The sequence below is a fragment of the Callospermophilus lateralis genome, chromosome 2, assembly GCF_048772815.1.
Source record: "Callospermophilus lateralis isolate mCalLat2 chromosome 2, mCalLat2.hap1, whole genome shotgun sequence".
Lineage (NCBI taxonomy): Eukaryota > Metazoa > Chordata > Mammalia > Rodentia > Sciuridae > Callospermophilus > Callospermophilus lateralis.
Window position 1 is genome coordinate 9798372 of NC_135306.1, and position 19103 is coordinate 9817474.

A 19103-nucleotide genomic window follows, 5' to 3' on the forward strand; every position below is an offset into this window, starting at 1 on the left:
TAAAACAGACAAGTGTTGGATAATCGGTATGGCTTGAAGCGGTGGCAAATAGGGGAAATCGCTTCCAAGATCGGGCAGCTATACTACCATTATTAGTAAGTGACTTGCTAACGGAGAGAATCAAGTGTTGCCCTGCTGATGAGACAGCATGCAGGAGTCTGCATAGTTACTCACTTGCTAGACACTGAGTTATGAATGGAATCTTGTTCAGAACAGACCAGTCAACACAGTATCATGAAATGGCCTTCCGTAATACAAATTGTAGAATTTGCTTCAAGGGCTCTTGTTGTAACGTTTCATTTGGTCAGACTTAAGAGTGTGACCTTGACTTTTTTTTTTTTTTTTTTTAAGATCTATTTTGTTCTCAAGTTTTGATTAGTACCGAATGAATTTATTGTTCTTATGGCTTCTTCTAAGTCGTGATACTGGAAGAACCATAACATATATATGATGAATGAGTGATTATTTTTTGAAGGATGCTTTTAAAAATGCATACTTAAAGGATATATTTGAAAGGTTACATGAGGTAAATGAAAATACTTTGGATTATATTCATAGAGGAATAATATCTCTGCAGTTTCACCCTTGAGCCAAAGAAAGAAGATTCTTTTTAGGAATCTAAATCTCATTATCATGAAGTGATATCATTTTACAATAAAAATGACTTGGACCATTTTTAAGTGAAAAGACAGCGAAGTCCATTTTCCTACATTTTGGTGTGTCACCCAAAATGCCTGCCCTCAAAATCACTCTCTTGGATAGAATATGCTCTTAAAAGTGCCTTGTAAAACTAGGAATACTAAGCACAGAACACAACTCAGTAACAGCCAGTGAAGATTAATGTTAGACCTTTAATGAAGTTTGTGAGGAAGAAAATTAAAGTGGGTCAGTGTTCAAGCAACTATGAATTTGGGGAACGTCATGGAAGATCTGGTTCTAGGAGCAGATATAACCAGATAGAATGTTGTTTGGAGGGTCTTTTCAAAGAGTGAGAAAGAAGTGTACTTTGATTGGCATCCAAAAATCTTGGGAGTGGGTTGGGGAGTATTATTATTATTATTATTATTATACGTTTTAAGGATGGTGTGATTATGCCTTGCTGATTCAAATTTTGGACAATCATTCCCATCCCCTGTAGATAAATAAGTAATATGGAACAAGTCTTTATCATGGTGTGGAGCTTCAGTTTCAGTAATATGTAATATTCTTTTTCTCACAGCTTGCGCACATCTGAGACCAGCTATTTGAATGAGGCTTTCTCCTTCTATTCTGCTATTAGACAAAGATCTTATTATTCTCAAGTCAATAAAGAGGACAGGTATGTATCTACTCTGCTTTCAGAAAGATGAGGATAAGACAATCAAAGTCTGTAGTCCGTGTAGAAATTGTACAGAAAAGCACACATTTATTTATAACTTTTATTCATTTAGTAGGCTTTATTGACTGTCTGCTATGTAGCAGGCCTTCTAAAGCATACAGGGGTATATATCACCTAAAAGCAATAATGTAGATATTATAACGTATATCATAATTCCAGAGCCAGGTCATAGCACAAAGGAGGGTTGGGGTTATTCCTTTATAGGAGATAAAAGCCACAGTGATTTCTTAGAAAAGAATTGACTCCAAAGTAAGGCTTAGCTAATAGTCTTTGTTCTTTTTAGCCTGTGTAGTCTTAATTCTGATGTTTTCACAAGGCTGTTAACAAGTGTTATCTAAGACCAGAGAAGAGTTCTGATGCCATTTGAATTTTCTTTTATAAACCCCATACTGTTTTTACAGTTGTATAGCTTCACTATTTAAAAAAGAAAATCATATGGAATTCACCATTTTGTAGAAATCTATTAAGCAGAATTTTGTATCTGGCACTGTGGCAAGTACTTGGGTGAAAGAGAAAAATGAAGGTATGCTAGTTCCCTTTCAAAAGTTTTATCTTCTATTGGGGTTGTAGACATATTTGGGACATAGGTGGATCACAGTGTTTAGGCAAGAATGGAATTGTGGATTAAATCAAGGATCTGGAAGGTCTTTGTTGCTAATATTCCAGGAGTTGTTGGAGGAGGAAAGTTCAGGTTCAGAATGTCTGTGTGTGTTCTCTCTACTTCCAGCAAAAGGACTCATGGTGGTTATGTAGTGAAAAGATTATATCTTCTTATCAATAGAAGAAAACACAGTTTTGATATATTTTTCTAGAGCAGCTTTGTGGTTGACTATTGTTAAACAAACTTTGTGGTTTGACTATTGTTAAACAGCTTTGTGGTTGACTGTTGTTAAACTTTTGTGGTTGACTATTGTTTAAACTTAAACACTGCTGAACAGCAGTGTTTTTTGAAAAGCCCAGTCTAATAAATCCCCTCTACTTCCTTGCATATCTTGTTTGGACTGGTCTAGGGGAGTTTGGTTGATACAGTATGATTTGTAGATGCTGAATTCTATATTTTCTCCTGGTGTCTTTTCTTTTCTCTTTTCCTTTTTTTTTTTTTTTTTTTTTAAGGGACAATGGCCAACCTTGCTGCATAGAAAATACATTGTTATGAAGTCCTTTGCATTTTCTTTTCCTTCTTCCTCCCTAAACCAGCACAAATATAATATGTACTACTTGGAGAAGTGTTTTGATCATTTCATCTCCAAAATGTATTTCATCTCCAACAGTATTTCATTATGAATTTTAGCAAGATATCTACAAAATCTTTTATTTACCACCCCTAGTTTTAACATACCTTGTGCACTTATAAACACTAGAAAGACTAGATGTTTCAAATAAGTACTTCAGCTTGCCTCTTGGTGTCTTTTTGCCATCCCTTTATTTCATCCTGTATTAAAGTTCCATCAGTTACGTTTCTTTCAGGTTTTCTTATGCTGTGATTTAATATTTTTTTATAAATATTTTTTACATATTTACATACTACAGTTCTACAGGTATATTTTATCCAATACTTTTTGTTTTTGTTTTTGTATTTTTTTTTGCATTCATGATCTATTGTCTTTATTTCTATTGTACTTTAGACCTCATGCAGGTGAGGCAAGTGCTGTACCACTGAACTACATCCCTAGTCCCATTTGTCTTAATTCTTGTCTTAAGTTAAATTCTTAATTTAAATTGTACCTCTAAAATATGCAAAAGGGCTGTGTAACATTTTATTAGAATTAAAAATACAGGGGCTGGGATTGTGGCTCAGCGGTAGAGCACTTGCCTACCTCATGTGAGGTCCTGGGTTTGATCCTCAGCACCACATACAAATAAAGATGTTGGGTCCGCCGAAAACTAAAAAAAATAAGTATTTAAAAAATTCTCTCTCTCTCTCTCTCAAAATAAATAAATTAATTAATTAAAAAAATAATGTCCAGTTACAACTAAAAAATAAGTATTTAAAAAAATACATATAACTAGAGAGTTATTTTAAACAATAGCAATAGACCTTGTGTAATTTACTTTTCTGAATTTTCTAATGTGCCAAAATGGAAATTGGCCTTGAGCCCCGTGGCTTAACACCCAACAGGTTGATTTATTGCAGTCATTTTCTACTTTAATAGCAAATATCACATCTGAATTATTTTCTTTTGCTACCTCTAGAGCAATACATTATCTAGCAGAGCTAGGAGTATTTGGAACCAGAATGACCACATTTCTTGCTTTAGACCAACAAATTAGAATCAAAGGACAATCTAGCATGTAAAACCTTGACCTTGTTCTGTGTGCTTAGGAAGGGCCTTGTTCATTTGGAAGGTTGTTTCTTAGTTTACAGGGGCAAGGATACCAGTTAAGGTAGCGATCAGCAACAACTGCTAACTAAAAAGTGAGATCAGCAGCCACTAGATTAAACCAAATAAAAAGGCTTTCCATGAGTGCTGGGGTTGTGGCTCAGTGGTAGAGGGCTTGCCTAATATGCGTGAGGCACTGGGTTCAAGCCCTGGCACCACATTAAAAAAATAATAATTAAAATAAAGTTTTTTTTTTTTTAAAGGCTTTCCAGAATTTTACAATTCGTTTAAAAGGCAAAAATCTTCCCCCTGCAAAAGAAATAAGTTTTTCCTGCACTGCCTCAGCACCTAAGGATTATATGGAGGCCAGTGTTCCAGCACTCACCTAGGTGAGGGTCTGTCACTAAGCATAGGCAGCTCTCAGAACATCCCACTCTGTTGCCATCCTGCTCAGGAGAGGAGATATTATCACATACTCACTCATTCTGGGAGCCGCAAGCCCTGACTATTGTAAATGGCCAAATCTGCACCTGGGCAGAGTTAGATGTGGAGATGGTGGTGTATCTGAGCCCACAGGAGGTGTGGAGAAATGTTGCAAGGAGCCACCTGGAGGAACAGACATCTCCAGATAAATATGAAGTTAAAGAGTCCACATCTTACAAGTAGTAGGCTGGCAGGCTGGACAAAACTGGAACTCTGGAATCCATAGTTAAGAACAACATGATTTTAACATTAGGGGTGATAGTATTGAAGTTTCTTTCTTTCTTTCTTTCTTTTTTTTTTTTAATTAAGAAACATGAATCTAAAGTGGAAGGCTTTGGCACTTCATAGGGTGGGACCCATGAGGAGGAGGACTTGATGTGGCCCTTTCCAGTGAAGGTTTCATCTGTAGTCACCAGGAGGGCTGTGGGATGTGATTCTGGTTTTCAGATGCAGTGGGGGTGGCCCCTCACACAAATGAGTGCATAGCAACAACCCAAGATAATATAAAAATTCTTAACTTGCATATGCCCAATACTAAAACAGTATAATAAACCAAAAATTGGGAAATTGATAAATGGTCTAATGTACATGAAAAGTTTGATATATCATATTTAATAATTTATATATTAAAACGAAAAGTTATCAGAAGGTTTGAGTGAAATTTGAGAACTTATTCTGTGTGCATAAAACTATACATAAAAATAAGAAAATATATTATGGGGCTGGGGATGTGGCTCAAGTGGTAGCGTGCTCGCCTGGCATGCATGCGGCCCGGGTTCGATCCTCAGCACCACATACAAACAAAGATGTTGTGTCTGCCGAAAACTAAAAACTAAAAAATAAAAATATTAAAATTCTCTCTCTCCCTCTCTCTCTTTAAAAAAAAAAGAAAAGAAAAGAAAATATATTATTTCCAAGGTATATGAAAACCGTGTGAAATTGAAAAACCAAACTGCTACAAAAAAATTCAATACATTTTCTAGGAAACATCTTCTAATGTGGTGTGAGTCCATTATAAGAAAAAAAAAAAACAAAGCTTTAAAAAAAATCAATGCATTTGTCAGTTAGTATTCACATTTCTAAATACTCCTGAATGAAAGATTTTTTTTTTTTACTATGGAAAATGTCAAAAATATATGAAATTATACACTTGTAAGGTTATTGTAGTTTTGGTGTGGGATATAGAAAGCAGGAAGTAGAAGTTGGAAATGTCACATTTGAATTGATAAGAGGTAAATGTGAAGTGTCAGGTGTGAACAGGTACAATATTGGTAAGTTAGTGTATATTGCTACTCCTAGCAACTACTGAAGGTGCAATAACAAAAAAAGAGGTATAAATAAGAAGTCAATAGAGGATATAAAATGGAGTACTATAAATGCTTTATTAATTAAAAGGAACAAGAGGAACTCTAAAACAGAGAGGGCAAATGGGGAACAGATAATGTGTAAGGTAGTTGACAAACCCAGCTAAAACACTGACAACATTAAATGTAAATGGTTTGGGTACATCAGGTATAAGGCAGAGATTGTCCAAAGTGGATAGAAAAGAACCTCACTATATACTACTCATAAAAAAAAAAAAAAAAATGCACTAAAATTAAAAGTCACAGATAATGGAAAGTAGAAGTGTGGGAAAAGGCCTGTCATACAAATAGTAAGCATGAGAAGCTGGTTGATTTATGTCATAAAAATGGGACCAAGAATGTTCTTCCTGGACTACTGTAATCTCATATTTTTCCTGCCTGTAGTCTTCTGCTCTTCTTTATAGTCCTAAACATTTACTGCTTTCCCCAGGAATCCTTTTCTCACCCAAGACCTAATACTGTGGGCTCTAGTAGTAGTCTGTTCCTCTTGTCATCCTGTTTACTCTTCTGTGCCTTAAGTGTATGACTCCTCTGTATTTTAAGTACTTTTCTGTCTCTAAGGTCTGTAAAGGAGGGGCTTTGTCCCTCTCTCTGTATTTTAATCATGGTATTTTTAGCAGTCTGCAGAGTGCCTTAATCACCTACGTTCTCAATAGATATTTGTTGAATGCATAAATACATGAATAATGACTTAATGAATCATGAAGAACTGTGTTTGAAAGGCCATGTTGTTCTCTGTGGCAATATTTGTAACTGTCCAAAAAATGACAGTTTTTTAAAATCATTAGAAAGTTTAAAAATTTTAAAAATCATGTATTCTGTTTTCATTTAATGAGCTTTTTTTTTCCATTTATCTGCCATAGACCTGAATTAGTAGTCAAGAAACTGCGATACTATGCAAGATTCATAGTAGTTTGTCTTCTTCTCAACAAAATGGATGTTGTGAAGGATCTAGTAAAGGTAACATCCTTTAAAATACGAAAAAAATCCTAATCTTTATTTGTATACAAATAGTTTTATTAAAAGTGGATTTTACACTGGGTGTACTGGTGCATGCCTGTAATCCTATCTCTTGGGAGGTTAGTGCACAAAGATCACAAGTTCAAGGCCTATCTCAGCAATTTAGTGACACCCTGTCTGAAAATAAAAAATAAAAAGTTCCGAGGGTATAGTTCAGTGCTGGAGTACTTGCCTCGCTTGCATGAGGTCCCCAGTTCAATCTCAATACTGTAGACTAACCTAATTTGTGCATATGTATGGTACTGGAGATCTTACCCAGGGCTAAATGTATGATAAACATGTGCTGTACTACAGAGTTACTCCCACCCCTAAGCTAATTTTGATATATCTAGTGACAACATTCAAAATACAGTACCCTCTGACAAAAGTAATGATAAAAGTTTCCCACCTCTCTTCTTATTTTAAACATCTTTACACTGCTCTTAGATAATTATCTTATTTTCTTTTGTCCCTTCAGTATGTTTTACACTTTACAGCCCATCAGTGGATTGTTGAGAAATGTAAACAAAGTTGAAATACTTTATTTAGGAGAAAATGATTGAAAGGTTAGGTTGAAAAAAAATTATAAAGTTTTATAGCAGTATTGTGAATGAATTTTTTAGTTTATCTGTATCACTCTGTCCTTCATTTACTCAGGTGCTTAAAAGCTAACTGTCTTGAAGGTCCACTTAGTTATTGCATAGTCCACAGTTATTGAATATCAAACTCAGCTTGCTCTACTACCAGTGGTTTCAACAGCATATTAATATTTGGTTTTCAAGTATGACCTACTAGTTTTCACAAAGCTACCAGAAATAGCTCTGTATAATCCTCCTCTGTCTTCCTCTACCTCCAGTTGCTAATAATACTCCTTCCAAAATACAGTATGATATAAAACCAAATAATATCAGGAAGCATTTTAAAAAACACACACACATACAGACATACATATATATATAGGATGCACTTAGTACTCAAAGTTATTACATACCAAACTCAGCTTGCTTTACTACCAGTGGTTTCATCAGCATATTAATAGTTGTTTTTCAAGCATGACCTACTAAAATGTGTGTGTGTGTGTGTGTATGTTATAATATAGCTATGTATTTTTATGTGTGTTTTTTTTTTGTGTGTGTGTGTATGTTATAATATAGCTATGTATTTTTATGTGGTTTTTTTTTTTTTTTTTTTTTTTTGTGTGTGTGTGTGTGTGTGTGTGTGTTTAGACACAATACCTTTATTTTATTTATTTTTATGTGGTGCTAAGGATCAAACCCAGTGCCTTGCATGTGCTAGGCAAGTGCTCTACTGTTGAGCCACAATCCCAGCCCTGTATTTTTCTAATTAATTAATTAATTAATTAGTTCTAATTTGTTATTAGAAATTGTTTAACATTAAAATTCATTAATTTTTCCCTTTAGACTTTTCTATTATTAAATTTTTTGTTGATGTAGTGCTAAGTAGGCATTGTAGCTCTATAAAGATCTTATTTGTGTGTATCATTTTGATGTTTTGAGTTTTGAAGCAAAAACCATGCAATTTTTGTTGTTTTCAATTATAATTAGAACTGTGTATATCCTCTATGAGAACTATATCATGTTCTGTCAAGAATGTTACAATATAGCTATGTATTTTTATGTGTGTTTTTAGTAACCTCTTTTCTTTGTGGTATTTTAAAATCAGGAATTGTCAGATGAAATTGAGGATTATACTCACAGGTTTAATACTGAAGATCAAGTGGAATGGAACTTGGTGCTTCAAGAAGTGGCAGCTTTCATTGAGGTCAGTGTTTGGAAAGAAAGACTACTAATTATGGATAAGCAAATGGCCGTATGGTGTATGTTTTTTTATTGTGGATATATGTCAAGAAGAAGAAATAAATTATTATAGTGATCTTTGTCTCACCATCAGCTTCTTACTTTTTCTTTAGGCGGATCCTGTAATGGTGTTAAATGACGATAATACCATTGTTATCACATCTAATCGCCTTGCTGAAACGGGAGCCCCATTGCTGGAGCAGGGCATGATTGTGGGACAGTTGTCTCTGGCTGATGCACTTATTATTGGTAATTGTAATAATCAGGTAAAGAATTGTGAAGAAATTATGCTTAAAATTCACTTTAAAAATATATTTATCATATAGAATTCTTTGCTTGTAAATATCCTAATATCTTTCAGTGAGGAAATGATGATTTAAATTATGCTGAGTGCATGTGTGGCGACCCAGGAGGCTGCAGCAAGAGGATCACAAGGTGGAAGAAACTGAGGAAGACCTTGTCTCAAAATAAAATAACAAAAAGGACTGGGGATGAGGCTCAGTGATAAAATACCCATGGGTTCAATCCCAGTACAAAAAAAAAAATTATGTGCATATTACTGAAATTTAATTGTTTAGAATGAATTTTTAGTGACACAGGGAGTTCTTATGATTAAGTGAAAATTCACTATGAAAGTATGTAAATAAAATTATATTATGTGTCAGAAGTCTATATACGTATATGCACAGAAAAGGAATAGCACGAAATTTATCAATGTCTAAAAGGTTTACCTCTCTACAGCAGAATTACAAGTGTCTTTTATTTTGTTCTTTGCAACTTTCTAAGCTATCCAAGAGTTCTATATATAATATTCACAATCAGGCAAAAGTAAGAGAGGAGTTATTTTTGAGTACATTTGTGAAAAGTGAATCTTGGATTTTTTTTTTTTTTTCATGATAAAACAGTTCCATGATGATGATAAGGGTTTAATGTACTAACAATGTAAGTTACTAAATACTGCTGGATGTTGAAAAAGTCATGAATTTTTCTATATGTGTTATAAACTCAAGTTTTATTTTTGGAAACTTCCCTAGGACCTACAATTTTTCATTTTGTATTTTGCTAGTAAGTACTCTTTCATTTTTTATATATATAGCTATTATTTTTCCAATTTTTAAATTAAAACATTCTTAAAATTATGTGCATACATGAACTGGACAGATTTTGAAACATTTAGGCTGTTTAGTTATATTATCTGAAGGATCAGTATTTTTCTCACTTTTTTTAATTCAAATAAAATTTAATCAAAGAAAAAATTTAAAATTTAATTAGTTATACATGACAGTAGAATGCATTTTGACACATTGTACACAAATGGAGCACAACTTCTTTCTCTGGCTATACATGGTGCAGTCACAGTGGTAGTATAATCATACATGTATGTAGGTAATAAAGTCCATCTCATTCCACTGTCCTTCCCATCCTTTCCAACCCTCCCCTCCCATCCCTTCACTCCCCTCTGCACAATCAAAAGTTCCTTTATGATTTCCTACCCCCTCCCATTATGGATCAGCAAAGAAATTTTTATTAATCAAAGAAATGTAAATTAAAACCTAATGACCTTGGCTCACTGGTATGTACCTGTAATCCCAGACACTTGGAGTCTGAGGCAGGAAGATCCCAAGTTCAAGACGAGCCTCAGCAATTTAGCAAGACCCTGGCTAAAAATAAAAAATAAGGATTGGGGATGTAGCTTAGTGGAAGTGCCCCTGGGTTTAATCCGTGATACGAAAACAAAACAAAATATTACTTTATCTTTTACATTTAGATCTGTGGTCAATCTGGAATTTGTTTTTATTTTCGTGAGAAGTATATAGGTCAAAATTTGCATGTTGATTTCAAGAGAGTTTACAGAATTTGCTAAATAGGCCATGTCATTTTTATCACAAATATGTGTCAAATATGTTTAAATCTGATTGTGTTCTTTTGGTCTGTGTCTTCTATGTTAATATCATATTGACTTCATTATCGCTTTTCTTTTTGTACACTGGGGATTGAACCCTGGGGACATTACCACTGAGCCACATCCCCAGCTCCCCAACTCTTTATTTTTTATTTTGAGTCAAGGTATTACTAAGGTGCTTAGGGCCTCCCTAAATTGCAGAGACTGGTTTTGAACTTGGCATCTTTATTCTTATCTTCTGAGTTCCTGGGATTATAGGAGTACGCCACCATGCCTAACTTCATTATTGTACCAATCTATTGGGCCTTGATATCTTGTTGTAAATGAAATACTAATTTTTTCCTATTCTTTGTCTATTTTTTCTTTTTTTGATTTCTGCTCTTATTTTTATTGTTCCCTTCCTCCAACTTTGAGTTTCATTTGTGCTTTCTTTTTTCTTCTAATGGATAGATCCTGGGACTGTAAATCTTAAAACTTTTTTCTCTTCTAGTATAAAAATAGAAAGGTATAAAATTCCCTTTAAACATTACAAATTTCATTCCACAGATTTTGATAATTTGTATTTTTTGTTTTCTTTCAGTTCAAAATGTTTCCTAATTTCCTGTGACTTTTATGACTCTTACAGTGGTACATAGCACACACCATTCTCTTTGCTCTTGTTGACATACCTTCAATTCATGTTATGAACCTCAGTATGGCTAAAGTAAATTATCTTTTTTTTTTTCATTACTGGGGATTGAACTCAGGGCCTCTGGACTGCTAGGCAAGTGCCCTACCACTGAGCTACTTCCCTAACTCTAATTTTATTCAGACAGAGCTTTGCTAACTTACGTTGGCTTTAACAGTCTTAAAATCCTCTTGCCTCAGACTCTTGAGTAGCTGGGGTTACAGTCATGCACCACTGTACCCAACCCAAAATTATCTTTTGAAGAAATTTGAAAATGAGAAAAAAAATAAGAGTTTACATATGAGCTCGGCTTGGTGGCACATGTCTATAATCTCAACTAGTATGGAGGCCTAGGGAGGAGTATTGTCAATTTGAGGCTAGCCTGGGGCAACATAATAAGACCTTGTCTCAAAAAAAAAAAAAAAAATCTAAGATTTACCAACTTATTTGTGATATCCATTCTTCATTTTTTAGTGTAGAATTGAGTTGTCATCTGTTATTACTTCCTTCTGCATAAGTTTCCTTTAATATTTCTGGTAATGTAGTATTTTAATAATGAATTCACTTGGCTTGTTTTGTTTTTGTTTTGCATATATTTTTTTTCTATTTACTTCATTTTCAGTTTTGAAAGATTTTTGGGCTGTATACAAGATTCTGGTCTACTGTTTTCAACAGTTTAAAGATTGTTTTTTCATTGTCTTTTTATTTGTACAATTTATGATCAGCACTCTGAAAAATTCTGTCTTGTAATATGTCCTTTTTCTTTTGGCTGCATTATTACTGGTTTCAGCAGTGTGATTATGATTTTAATTGTGTGTGTGCATGTGTATGTGTGTTTATTCTTCTTTGATTTGTTGATTGTCTTGGATAAATGTGTTTATGATTTCCTCAAACTTGAAATTTTTTCAGGTAGTATTTTCTCAAACATTATTTCCATCCCTGCTTTACTTTTCTGTTTTTGAGTCTGTGGTTCAAACTGTTATACTTTTATATTATCCCTTATGCCCAATGAAGATAAATTTAATTGAATTTTCATTTTATTTTCTTTGGTACTTGGGCTGACACATAGTCTGGGTAAATACTCTACCACTAAGTAGTATCTATAGTCGTAAAGGTTTCTTTCTGTCCTTCCCTTGGGTTGATTCTATTGCTTTTAACTTTGGTTCACTGATATTTTATTTTTTCAGTATTCAATGTGCTGTTAATCAGATCCCCAAACATGTTTATGTCAGATTTTATATTTTCATATGTAGAGCTTCCATTTTGTGTTACCGTTTCTGTTTCATTATGTATGTTTGCTTTAAATATTTGATTAGTTATAATACCTGTTTTAATAGCCTTGTCTTCTAATTTTTCATCATTTCTATATCTGCATCTATAGATTGATTATTTTATTTATTTTTTTATTATTGATCAGTTTCCTGCTTCTTGGCAGTGTTTAATAACTTTGGATAAAAGTAGAGGTAGTAAATAAAACATTTTGTAGATTTTAAAGAAAACTTGTGATTAGGTGTTTTGCAGGCTGAAGTGTTTTGGAGGCCGAAGCCTAATCTGTTTGCATTGATTTGGTTTAACCTTTTAATTCTCTATATTTCATATAAGAAATTATTCATATTGTCTTGTACACTTGATGTTTATTTGTATTTCTTCTCATTTGACTTTCTTCAAAGTATTTTTTCACATGTACTTTGAATGAATTTTCTCAGTTTTTATTTGCCCTAATATATCTTTATTGCCCTGTAATTTTTTAGCTCTATAACTTGAGCTTGATTCCATTGTCATTTTCTACATCTAATTAGATTTTCTCTTGTTTCTGTTGAGAAATGACCTATTTTTGTTGAAACTATCTGTTAGATTTATTATTTATCACATATTCTGTTTAAGGAAATATTTCTTTCCTATATGTTCTTTAAAGATTTTCTATCTTTGTTTCTTGCAGTTTTACTGTGGTATAGCCAAATGTAGTTTTGTTTTGTTTTTTTATCTGGCTTGAGGTTCACAGAGTTTCTAGAATCCGTAGGTTAATGTCTTTCATCTATTTTAAATATATTTATTGTCTCCAAATACCATTTATCTTTTCACTGTTTTTCTCCTCCACTTTTATTTTTTATGTTTTTTTTTTTTTAAAGAGACAGTGAGAGAGGAGAGAGAGAGAGAGAGAGAATTTTTTAATATTTATTTTTTAGTTCTCAGCAGACACAACATCTTTGTTTGTACGTGGTGCTGAGAATCGAACCTGGGCCGCACGCATGCCAGGCGAGCACACTACCACTTGAGCCACATCCCCAGCCCTCTCCTCCACTTTTAGGACTCCAGTAACATGTCTATAGAGACCAACAGTGTCACTTGTGGCTGTTACATTCTTTTTTATATTTTTTGTAATTTTGCTACTCTAATTATTTTCACTTCACTTTTTTCCACTTCACTAATTTTCTTATTTGTCTAATCTACTATTAAGCCTTTTACTAACTTTAAAATTTCATATGTGATCTTCCCTAGTTCCCTAGCTTTCCACTTGATTCTGTTTGTATAGATATTAATTTTCTAACAAAGCTCTCTTATTTGTGTGCTACTGTGTCTCTCTATCTCTTTTTTTTTTTCTTTTTTTTCTTTTTTTGGGGGGTGTGAACCCAGGGGCACTCCGCCATCCCCAGACCACTCACCTCCCATTTTGTTGTTGTTTTATTTTTAGTTTGGAGATATTTTGGAGATTGGTCTGGCTATAGTTGCTAGGGTGGGCTTTGAACTTGTACTCCTCCTATTTCAGCCCCTCAAATTGCTGAGATTGCAGGCATGTGCCACTTTGTCTGTCTACATTTTCTTTCTATCTTATTGATCACATTTCTCAGTTACTTTAAGGTTTTTCTGCTAACTGCATTATCTAGATCACCCATGGTTCTGTTCTAATGCCTATTTCTCTTTCTTACTTCAGTTTTATTGTCTTAATTCTTTGCTTGCTTGCTGATTTTTGATTGACTCCCATGTAGTGAAGTTTGCATATGGTAGTAACTATCCTTTAGTAAAGGGGTGTTGATGATAATGGAGAATGGTTTCAAGAAATATATAGAGCTGGGTGTTGTGACACAGATCTATGATCTCAGCAACTTTGCAAGACCTTATCTCAAAATTTTAAAAGGGGGCATAGAATGGAGCTTAGTAGTAAAGTGCCCTGGGTTCACTCCATAGTTCTAAGAAAAAGATAGAAAATACAGCCAGTAACATTTGGTAAAAAAAAAACTGGATACAGAAGGAAAGAAAGAATAGATGTCAAAGACTGCTTGAGTTTAGGGCTTGGTATATGGGTAGATAGGTAGATGTAGCAAAAGAGAATTAAAGGGCTAGCTAGTGAGGAGCTAAAGGACTGGAGGGAGTTTTCCTACATTGAGGAACAGGAAATAGAGCAATTCAAGTGAGTCCTGGCATAACAGATCATTTAAGGACTAACAGGTTTGAACTCTGAAGTGCAGTGTGTTCTTTTGACAGGAAAATAATCTATTTTAAGAGGGGTAGCTGTTATCAGGCTAATGTGAGGGTCTGTAATTCTGTTGTGCGTAGCATCTATTCTTTAGTATGCTCCGGTGGTGGACCTTGCCAGTCATACCCTGGAGCAAGCACTCTTACTTCTTTGCCTCATTTTAGACAAAGAAAAAGAACAAATGATGGGAGTTTTTAACGTCTAAGCCCTGGTCTGAAAGGGTTTTTTTTATTCTCTTGTGCAGAGGTAACATAGGTGGTAAATATGTGGATCTTTAGGGCAGTTTTATGTCATTTCAGAAAACTCAAGTAGAGACAGTAAGCGTGGCCAAAAGTGCCCATCTATGTGATTTTGTTCTTTGAAAATTTGAGAAAAATTAAAAATTTTGTTCAGTCTGCTTAAAGGTATATTCAATGAGGGCTAAGGGCTGAGGGCTGAGACTCAGTGGCAGAACATTGCTTAGCATGCTCAAGGCTCTGGGTTCCATCCCCAGCACTGAGGGGGGAAAAAGAGATAAATATAGACATATATAGAGATAGATATATATTTTAAATGAGTTAAATGTTTGAAACTCTAGTGAATATTCTTAATAAATGGATTCTGTCTTTAACTAAAAAATTCCTTTTATTCTATAGACGTGGGTACATGTGCCCACCTGAAGTTGTATATAAGTATTATTGAAAATGAAAAGGGATGCAGTTTTAAGTATTGTGTAGTACCAACATAAACTGAAGAGATTATTCAAATGAGTCCACATATATCTCATCCTAGCTGTGAATCAGCATGTTTTATAGGAAATTATATAGTTTCTGTAACTACATTTCTGTTGTTTTTAAAAATACCTGAGGTGGGCACAATGGTGCATGCCTATGATTCCAGAGACTCTGGAGGCAAAGGATCCTACGTTTGGGGCCAACCTCAGCAACTTAGACCCTATCAAAAACAAAATAAGAAAGGCCGATAAGGGGGCTGGAGTTGTGGCTCAGTGGTAGAGCGCTTGCCTTGCATGTGTGAGGCACTGGCTTTCATCCTCAGCACCACATATAAATAAATGAAGGTTGCATAGCATGTCATATTTTTTACACCTAAAAAAATAAAAAGAAAAAAAGAAAAGAAAAAGTAGAAAGGCTGATGAGGTAGTTCGGAGGTAGAGTGCCTCTGAGTTGGATTCCCAGTGCCAAAACAAAAACAAAACCTAAGGAGGGGATATAACTCAGTGATAGAGTATGGGCCGAACACATGTGAGGCCCTGAGTTTGATACTGAAGGGGACCGGGATGGCTAAAACAAAAAATCCCTAAGGAAATTAATGGATCAATAGAGATATGAATAGACAGAGAGATGTGTGATGAGCCAACAACAAGAAATTATAGAATCTGGATGATAAACATGTGGATGTCACTGCATAATTCTTTACCCTTCCTCTCTTTTGAAAATTCCCAAATACTCAATTCTATTAACTACACATGAAAGTCAAGAGTAATAATGTGATTAAAGTCCACAAGGTCTGGGGCTGGGGGCATAGCTCAGTGGCAGAGGGCTTGCCTAGCAAGCCCTAGGTTCAATCCCCAGCATTGAAAAAGGAAAACAAAAAAGCAAAAAGCCACAAGATCTGCATGCTGCATTAATGCCCAGGTTTATCTTTCTTGCAGGTTAAGTTCAGCGAACTAACTGTTGACATGTTTCGGATGTTACAAGCCCTGGAGAGAGAGCCGATGAATTTAGCTTCCCAGATGAATAAGCCAGGAATGCAGGTGATCTTCTCCCTATATTTGCAAATGTGGCAACTCCCTTGCTGCCTCCGTGTTCCTCATGTGGTATTGATTTTTATATTCAAATGTATGCACATGAACACAGAGCTCTCTCTTGATAAGATAAGGAGAAATAGATCATACACTGAACATAAAAAAGGATATTTGATAGGGAGGAGAGGTAATGTAGGCATTGATAATTCATCTGTCAAATATGCTTTTATGTGTATTGGTTTCTGTGTGTAAATATAGGAATCAGCTGACAAACCTACCAGACGAGAAAACCCCCACAAGTATCTGCTCTACAAACCAACCTTCAGCCAGCTGTACACATTCTTAGCAGCATCTTTTAAGGTACGCGTAATACAACACTTTTTCCCATATGGGGAAAGTATGCCCTGAGGGGATCCAAGAGTCACTCTTATCTGAATATTTGAGTTAAGAGTTTAGGTAAAATGTGGAAAATGAAAAACTTTAGAATAATAGTCCTAAATATAATAAATAAAAACTTTAGAATATATGTATAAATGAAATTTATAAATATATAAATACAAACTTTAGAATATAGTTTTAAATATTGCTATTTTTGGAATGAAAATTGTTTATAATTTGTAAATGTTTCTGACCATGAGTTAATGAGAATATTGATTAGTTGTCATTCTCCAGCCTTCAGATTTTTATTGCTAAACTACTTTAGGTTTAGCAGTTAGTGCAGAACTGAAAAACAAGAGCAGGTTGCATAGCATGTCATATATTCAGGCAATTTTCTGAAAATTTTTTTTTCATTTACTGTGAGGAACATTTTAATCATCTGAAAAAAAATGATGAGAAATGGTAGTATGCTCTAGCTTTGCCTAGAGAAATCTGTGGAGAGGTATAGAACTGTGATCAAGATCTTTACTTCTCCATCCCACGTGCTCATGCCTATAATCCTAGACACGTGGGTGGCTAAGGCAGGAAGATCACAAGTTGGAGGACAACCTCAGCAACTTAGCAAAACTGTGTCTCAATAAATAAAAAGGACTGGGTATGTAGCTCAGTGGTAGAGCTCCCCTGGGTTTCATCCTAAGTATCAGGAAAAGAGCTTTAGTTCTGTACTTCAGGTTTTCAGAGAACATTATCTAAATAGTGAGGGTTCTGAAGCAGAGAATGTCTTGACAGCTTTTGGCAAGAGTTATACGTTATAGATTCATAATGAACCTTTGCCATGTAGATAGTTCTAAATCAGAACCAGCAAGTGACTTTTCCCTTGGATAAAACAACAATATGTTACCTTACATTCTTGTTTTCCCCACACCATAAAATGCCCAATAAAACTGTGTTGCTTTTCCATGTTTGTTGTTTTGTATATGTGATTTTCTTTAATTTCAGGAGCTGCCTGCCAATAGTGTGCTTCTAATTTACCTGTCAGCCACTGGCGTTTTCCCCACAGGTCGTTCTGATAGTGAAGGTACAATAAAGGAATGCTCCCTGTCGTGAGCAGGGCTTGAATTCTCTTTCTTTTCTACAAGACGTTGGCCCACAGCCCACAGACCATCTCACACATTCTAAAGAGGCTTCCAGATTTGAAAACTGGTTTATTTGAAGCCCATAAATCATCAGAAAATTAATTTAAATGCATGCTTCACTATCAAATTTGCCCAAAGCCTTATGGAGTTTCATGTTTTAAAGTGGAAAGGGGTAGCTGGGCGTGGGTGGCACACGCCTGTAATCCCAGCAACTTGGAAGGCTTGAGGCAGGAGGATCACAAGTTCAAGGCCAGCCTCAGCAATTTAGTGAGGTCCTAAGCAACTTAGTGAGACCCTGTCTCAACATAAAATGGACTGGGAATGTGACTCAGTGGTTAATCCTGGGTTCAATCCCCATTACCAAAAAATAAATAAAATAAAGTAGAAAAGGGTGATGGAATAACAAAGTCTAATTATTGACTTCAAGTGAGTGATTTTTTTTTCCTGAGTCGTTAGTGCATTAGAGGGTCTGGTCAGTGGCTACATTATGGCTGAAAGTCTTTGTAGAAATCAGTGTACTTTTGTAACTGTGAAAGTTCAAGTCCTTGTTATGCTTTTGTTTTCAGTCCTTTATTTTGTTTTTATGGATTTAGTGTGTAAAATATTGGGATGCTGTTTCAGAACAAAGCCTAAAAACTGTCCAAATATATGATCTAGAAATTGGTCAGAATAGATGATTAGCTTGGATGTAAATAAGGCAATTAAATCTTTGGGGAAAAAAAATTTCTTGACATTTTAAACATTTTCCTCCTCATCTGTTTGTTGAAATTTGCATTCCTTTATAAAGTGCATGTCCCTGCCATCTTCCTTGCATGACCTACAGATTGTCTTAAAATGTTAAAATGAAAACAAAGCAGAACAAATCTCTATAATATTTCCATTGATATGTTTTAAAAGCATAAAATATAAAACTTTGGCAGTGATGTAAAATTTTAAAGTACTTTAGTTCTCTTGTACAATAAAATTAGTAATTTTACTTATAAATAACTTTTTCATTTCTTATGCCTTATACTGTTTTCTGGATTCCTGCTTGATGTATTGACCTTGAGAGAAATTATCCATGCATCCCACAATTGTTGTTCTACTTAGATAAGAATTGGCTAATCCATATGACTAAGGGGAAAACTAGAACTGAAGTGACTGATATAATAGTGATAATGGTAGATTTTTTTCATACACTGAAATTTGGCAATACATATCTCGAAAAGGCAGTTTTAGCAATCAGATTCTCCAATTACATTAAAAATTTTCTCTAAATGCTACAATTAGTAGCTCATTTAAAATTATATGTATTTTAAGAGATTAAGACTTTAGTCTACAGTTAGGCATAGTGGCACACACCTGTAACTGTATTGACTCAGATTGGGGCAGGATTGCAAGTTTGAGACCAGCCTCAGCAATTTAATGAGACCCAGTCTCAAAATAAAAAGGACTGGAA

General features: G+C 34.6%; 1 protein-coding gene across 3 annotated transcripts in view; it reads left to right on the forward strand.

The window, feature by feature from the left end:
* The window catches only part of Scai (suppressor of cancer cell invasion), a 153665-nt gene that overhangs the window by 99767 nt on the left and 34795 nt on the right, over nt 1-19103 (forward strand). For 2 of the 3 annotated variants that reach the window (XM_076843106.2, XM_076843107.2), the window contains 8 exons: nt 9-95; nt 1220-1318; nt 6410-6506; nt 8229-8327; nt 8476-8628; nt 16059-16160; nt 16410-16511; nt 17529-17607. In XM_076843106.2, coding sequence (XP_076699221.1) covers nt 9-95; nt 1220-1318; nt 6410-6506; nt 8229-8327; nt 8476-8628; nt 16059-16160; nt 16410-16511; nt 17529-17607 — 818 coding nt within the window. The remainder of the gene's footprint in view (nt 1-8; nt 96-1219; nt 1319-6409; nt 6507-8228; nt 8328-8475; nt 8629-16058; nt 16161-16409; nt 16512-17528; nt 17608-19103) is intronic. The other variant, XM_076843108.2, reaches the window with a different exon arrangement.